Source organism: Neophocaena asiaeorientalis, unplaced genomic scaffold (genome assembly GCF_003031525.2).
Source record: "Neophocaena asiaeorientalis asiaeorientalis breed wild unplaced genomic scaffold, Neophocaena_asiaeorientalis_V1.1 scaffold78, whole genome shotgun sequence".
Taxonomy (NCBI): Eukaryota; Metazoa; Chordata; class Mammalia; order Artiodactyla; family Phocoenidae; genus Neophocaena; species Neophocaena asiaeorientalis.
The window spans coordinates 10,385,863-10,392,528 of record NW_020175018.1 but is presented as its reverse complement, the minus strand read 5'-3'; the positions used below and the strand labels follow the sequence as shown (position 1 = coordinate 10,392,528).

General features: G+C 45.1%; 1 protein-coding gene across 1 annotated transcript; it reads left to right on the top strand.

Moving 5' to 3' along the window:
- Nucleotides 1-1,312: 1,312 nt before the first annotated feature.
- On the top strand, nucleotides 1,313-6,011 carry HSPA5 (heat shock protein family A (Hsp70) member 5). Its single transcript, XM_024762477.1, has 8 exons — nucleotides 1,313-1,680; nucleotides 1,774-2,005; nucleotides 2,444-2,581; nucleotides 2,892-3,004; nucleotides 3,102-3,492; nucleotides 3,623-3,860; nucleotides 4,164-4,331; nucleotides 5,097-6,011. Exons 1-8 carry the CDS (start codon nucleotides 1,556-1,558, stop codon nucleotides 5,657-5,659), a joined length of 1,968 nt encoding a protein of 655 aa, XP_024618245.1. The 5' UTR covers nucleotides 1,313-1,555; the 3' UTR covers nucleotides 5,660-6,011.
- The last annotated feature ends 655 nt before the right edge of the window (nucleotides 6,012-6,666 follow it).

Sequence of the window (6,666 nt, the reverse complement as noted above, 5' to 3'; positions counted from 1 at the left end):
CCAAAAAGATTTGTTGAATAAATGAACTTCATTTTTAAAAATTGTTAAGAGCATTGGCTACAGAGTCAAGCTGACTTGGATATCCTAACTCCATCACTTATCAGCTCTATGACTTCAAGCTAGTTAACTAATCTCTTTTGGTTTCAATTTTCTCATCTGTAAAATGTGAAATGCCAAGTATTGAACTGTAAGGACCAAAAGGCACAGGAGACAGACTAATGCTTGGCACATAGTAAGCCTGAAGTAAATAGCAGCCTTTATACTTTTTGCTACAAGAGTAAGGCATTATCAAGACGTCTTTGTCTATCAAACGCGTTTAAGCACAGATCAGACCTTTTCCAGGAGTGTAGGTAAAAACATATCCAAAAAGGATGAGGAAGGCCTTGTAAATGGTAATCTGATCCACAGTGGGAAATGATGGGCAGGAAGAGGAAAGACAGGGGGTGACAAGCTAGGAAAATGATACATCTCAGGGTGGGAATGATGGCATTAGTAAGCTCTTCAGGGGAGAGCTGCCACATGGGGAGGGGATTGCGGAGTCAATTACTTTGGCCAGGCCTGCCCTGGAACTTACCGTGGGGCAAGGCAATGTGGAGAGGCCTGGTATAGACAAAGATAGCGGGGCAGGGGGTGCCGGGGAAAAATAACTGGCTAGTAGGAGCCATGACTCGCGACCGGGCAGTGCCCAGACCAGACCCCAGTCGAGGGCTGCAGCCCGGTGAGCAACAAAAGGCCCTGGGGCTTGGACACTCTAGTACCCGTAGTAGCTATGAAGGGCAGAGAAATTTGTTCTGAGGTGATCACAGCATATACGCTGATACCTGCCTGCCTGGGACGGGATGGAGGCGAGGAGGAAGAAGAGCCGCTTCCATCGGGAAGGATGGAGGAAGGGCAGGCGGGCGGGCAGTGGAGAAGCAAGGGACCCAGGTCCCACTGCCTCGGGGGAATCAGGCACGCTGGACTGGCTCCGGCATCCTTAGGGCCCAGCGTGGAGGCGGGACCTCAGCGGTTACCGACGGAAACCGCCTCGGAGTGGGAGGTCGCGTCACGGACAGGCAGCTGCTAAACCAATGGAGCCGGAGCATGGGGCGGATGTTGCCTCCCATTGGTGGCTGTTGGGCGCGCCCAGCAGCCAATGAGTCAGCCCAGGGGGCGTCGCGGTGACGTTGGCTGCGGAGGAGGCCGCTTCGAATCCGCAGCGGCCAGCTTGGTGGCCTGGACCAATCAGCGGCCTCCAACGAGCAGGGCCTTCGCCAATCGGCAGCCTCCACGACGGGGCTGGAGGGAGGTTATATAAGCGGAGTAGGCAACGGCGCGGTCGACGCTGACTGAGCTCTCACAAGCGCGTCGTATTGGGGTTTTCGTGCGTGTGAGAGGTAGGTACCGCGGCCTACAGTTCCGTACCTGCCCTTCGCCTTGTACGCTGCTCCTCCTGACCCCGGGCTTGTCGTCCTCGGCTCGGGCACCTCGGTGCGCTCTCGTGTTGCGGCCTGTGGCTGGTTTGCCTGCGAAGCCCTGCCTGCCTGCTGAGTGAGTGGACGACGGTCCCGGCAAGATGAAGCCCTCCCTGGTGGCTGCGGTGCTGCTGCTGATGCTCGGCGCGGCGCGGCCGGAGGAGGAGGACAAGAAGGAGGACGTGGGCACGGTGGTCGGTATCGACCTGGGCACCACGTACTCCTGGTAAGTGGGGTTTGTGGAAAAGGGGAGAATGTGGAGTGGCTTCCTGGGCTGCCGTGAGCGTCGCTGATTTCTTCTGTTCGGTTTTTCCGTCAGCGTCGGGGTGTTCAAGAACGGCCGCGTGGAGATCATCGCCAACGATCAGGGCAACCGCATCACGCCGTCTTATGTGGCCTTCACTCCAGAAGGGGAGCGTCTGATCGGCGATGCAGCCAAGAACCAGCTCACCTCCAATCCTGAGAACACGGTCTTCGACGCCAAGCGGCTCATCGGCCGTACATGGAACGACCCGTCTGTGCAGCAGGACATCAAGTTCTTGCCTTTCAAGGTTCGACCTGGTTTTTCTCTTTTAAATAGAAAGTGAGAGAAAAAAAAAAAAGAAGGGGTGGTGGTGGGAGTATTTAGGATTAAGAAGTTACTGAAAAACAGTGCAGAGACGAGCAAAAAGGATACAGACATGGTGTATCTATAATTTTTATTTAATAGTTTCAGTGTGTTACAGAACTTAAGAAAGTTAGGTTGGCAAAGAAATTTCATGCGTAACTACTCTGTCCGCAATAGTTTAGCTTTAAGAGATTGGTTAAAACTGAAGAGGCTTGTAATTATCAGGCACCTGTACTCCTTAAAGTATTTCTGTTCAATATTCAGCTCCAAAGGACCAACGTAAACCAAACTGTGGGGGAAGAAGTGGGTCTCAGACATTCCTCTTTTTAAAGTTTAAAATGTCATTGCTTCTACGTCTGAAAATAATTATTCTTTAAAATAGGTGGTTGAAAAGAAAACTAAACCATACATTCAAGTTGATGTTGGAGGTGGGCAAACAAAGACATTTGCTCCTGAAGAAATTTCTGCCATGGTTCTCACTAAAATGAAGGAAACTGCCGAGGCTTATTTGGGAAAGAAGGTAAGTATTTCTAGAACAATGTCGAGCAGTTTTATTATTACTATTCTTGATTGATTGTGTTGTGTTGATGCTTTCATCGTTTTAAAAATCTGAATGACATTCATGCATCAGTTTTAATTACTTGCGTGCTTTACTGTAGGCCAGACAAAATACTAGCGCCTTTCATGTGTTATCACTTAATGCTTGCAAATCCATGGGTATAAAATTATATATTATACCCATCTTAATAAAGCGATGGTTTGGCTGTAACTTAAATAAAGGTTAAGCCGTATGATAAAATATGTTTAATCATCTTTTGTTATCATTTTAGGTTACTCATGCAGTTGTTACTGTACCAGCCTATTTCAATGATGCCCAACGCCAGGCAACCAAAGATGCTGGAACTATTGCTGGGTTGAATGTTATGAGGATCATCAATGAGCCGTAAGTGTTAAATTAAAAAATATGGCATATTTGCCAAATGGGGAAAGGTAGACTTAACTAAGTCATTTATTTTTTTTCTTTCTCATTCTCCTAACAGTACAGCAGCTGCTATTGCTTACGGCCTGGATAAGAGGGAAGGGGAGAAGAACATCCTGGTGTTTGACTTGGGTGGTGGAACCTTTGATGTGTCTCTTCTCACCATTGATAATGGTGTCTTTGAAGTCGTGGCCACTAATGGAGATACTCATTTGGGCGGAGAAGACTTTGACCAGCGTGTCATGGAACACTTCATCAAGCTCTACAAAAAGAAAACTGGCAAAGATGTTCGGAAAGACAACAGAGCTGTGCAGAAACTCCGGCGTGAGGTTGAAAAGGCCAAACGGGCCCTGTCTTCTCAACATCAAGCAAGAATTGAAATTGAGTCCTTCTATGAAGGAGAAGACTTCTCTGAGACCCTGACTCGGGCCAAATTTGAAGAGCTAAACATGGTATGTTCCTGTTTTTTGCTTTGCTAATGAGATCTAGTTAGACTGTCTGAGTTTGGGACAATGCATTTAGGTATTTTGACTATACCTGGGTATGACAGGCATCATCACAGTAATTTGTCACTTATTCTAGGACCTGTTCCGTTCTACCATGAAGCCTGTCCAGAAAGTGCTGGAAGATTCTGATTTAAAGAAGTCTGATATTGATGAAATTGTTCTTGTTGGTGGCTCTACTAGAATCCCAAAGATTCAACAACTGGTTAAAGAGTTTTTTAATGGCAAGGAGCCATCCCGTGGCATAAACCCAGATGAGGCTGTAGCGTATGGTGCTGCTGTCCAGGCTGGTGTACTCTCTGGTGATCAGGATACAGGTAAGCCAGTGTCACAGCATCTTCCATAGTGCTTCAGAGTATAATTAGCTGTTGCTTTAGAAAGCAATAGATTATGAGCAGCAAGCTCACACAGCTAGTAAAGGGTACAGTGAAGTCAAGACCTGGCACAGTCTCAAGATCCTTAGCAACTATATTTAATTCATTGCTTCTGAAATGATTTTGTATAGAACCTAATCAAGTGGCAAGATGGAGAAGATGAAGTTGTATTGTTTGTGGGGTCTGCTTGGAATTGCTCCTGTGACTCCTGAATTAGAACTTAGCTTGATTAACTTACCTTTTTAGGTGATCTGGTATTGCTTGATGTATGTCCCCTTACACTTGGTATTGAAACCGTGGGAGGTGTCATGACCAAACTGATTCCAAGGAACACTGTGGTGCCCACCAAGAAGTCTCAGATCTTTTCTACAGCCTCTGATAATCAGCCAACTGTTACCATCAAGGTCTATGAAGGTAATTGCTTACATTTGTTAATACCATGGTATGTTTTTGAAGAGCTTGACTTCTTTTAACATACTCTATTGAAATGTCTAGGGAAAGAAATACCTGCTATTTTCAGGTGGGAGGGCCCTAATTTAACTAGTGTTGAGTTTGGTAGAGCCAGTACTAAAATCTATTTCGTATCTAGTTATCTAGCACTCTTTCCCATTAAAAAATACCTTCTGGGGGAATTCCCTGGCTGTCCAATGGTTAGGACTCCATGCTTCTACTGCAGGGGGCACAGGTTCGATCCCTGGTCGGGGAACTAAGATCCCACATGCTGCGCGGTATGGCCAAAATAAGTAAATTCAAAAATACAAGAAGAAGGACTTCCCTGGTTGTCCAATGGCTAAGACTCTGCACTCCCAATGCAGGGGTCCCGGTTTCAATCCCTGGTCGGGGAACTAGATCCCACATGCTGAAACTAAGAGTTCGCATGCCACAACTAAAAGATCCCTCATGCCACAGCTAAGAGCTGATGCAGCCAAATCAATAAATTAAAAAGATAAATATTAAAATACAAGAACAAGTAAAGGGTTCATACTGCTATAAAGTAGATGAAATTCCATTAAGAGTTACTAGTAACTTAACTCACTGTTCCTCTCCCAACACTGACCCACTTCTAGGTTGATAGAGTGCCCTTGACACTACAGGCTCTAACAGAATGAAACATAGGGATCCAGATGTACTAATGTTTGTCGGTAACAGCTAACTAAATTTTTTGTGTGTGACTTCTAGGTGAACGACCCCTGACGAAAGACAATCACCTTCTGGGAACTTTTGATCTGACTGGAATTCCTCCTGCTCCCCGTGGGGTTCCACAGATTGAAGTCACCTTTGAGATAGATGTGAATGGCATTCTTCGAGTGACAGCTGAAGACAAAGGTACAGGCAACAAAAATAAAATCACAATTACAAATGACCAAAATCGCCTGACACCTGAAGAAATTGAAAGGATGGTCAATGATGCTGAGAAGTTCGCTGAGGAAGACAAAAAGCTCAAGGAGCGCATTGACACCAGAAATGAGTTGGAAAGCTATGCCTACTCTCTAAAGAATCAGATTGGAGATAAAGAAAAGCTGGGAGGTAAACTTTCCTCTGAAGATAAGGAGACCATGGAAAAAGCCGTAGAAGAAAAGATTGAGTGGCTAGAAAGTCACCAAGATGCTGACATTGAAGATTTCAAAGCTAAAAAGAAGGAGCTGGAAGAAATTGTTCAGCCAATTATCAGCAAACTCTATGGAAGTGCAGGCCCTCCCCCAACTGGTGATGAGGAACCAGCAGACAAAGACGAGTTGTAGACACTGCTCTGCTAGTGCTGTAATATTGTAAATAACTGGACTCAGGAACTTTCGTTAGGAGAAAATTGAGAGAACTTAAGCTCGAATGTAATTGGAATCTTCACCTTGGAGTGGAGTTGAAAATGCTATATAGCCCAAGTGGCTGTTTACTGCTTTTCATTAGCAGTTGCTCACATGTCTCGGGGTGGGGGGCAAGGAAGAATTGGCTATCATCAAAAGTGGGTAAAAAAGCTGGGTTAAGGATGTGTGTTCACCTTGAAAATGTTCTATTTAACAATTGGGTCATGTGCATCTGGTGTAGGAACTTTTTTCTACCATAAGTGACACCAATAAATGTTTGTTATTTACACTGGTCTAATTTTTGTGATAAGTTAATTAGGTTAGTCATTTATTTTAAGGTAAGAGTCTTGGGTTGAGGGGAGTGTTTGGCGTTTTGAGCTAAGGAAAACACTTTTTTTTATTCAGTCATTTCTGGAAATCTGCCTAACCTAATCTAAGAAAAGGGGTGGGAGGTTCATCCATATCCTTAACTAGGCAAGGGCCATTTTACAGGGCCCAAGAATGGAGTTTTCCTGAGCATAATTGAAATTTGCTATTTCCCCTTACCTTTCAAAACCTTCTGGTGGCTTTTTAGTACTAATGATGCTTTATACCTGCTTGGATTCCTTTGAGATTTGATAGAGTGATGGATCATTAATGATAACGTTACACACCTGGATTCAATTAATAATTTTAGAATGTGAAGGTATATTTTTGAACCTCAGTTATGTCAATCTCCGTCTCAGTGGTACAGGAGTGGGATCTAGAATGGTGACCTACATTTAGCCCTACTGAAGTTTAATTAGTATGGTCAATAAAGGGCAGGCTGTCATGCTAACATGAAATCCAATTCAGCCCAAGGATAGGTATTTTATCGATGGGCAACCAGCTGAAAGGTTAACTTGCAGAACTAGGACCTGACAGTGTGATAGTTTTACTCTGAGGCCTGGACCTCTGCTGCGTTGCCC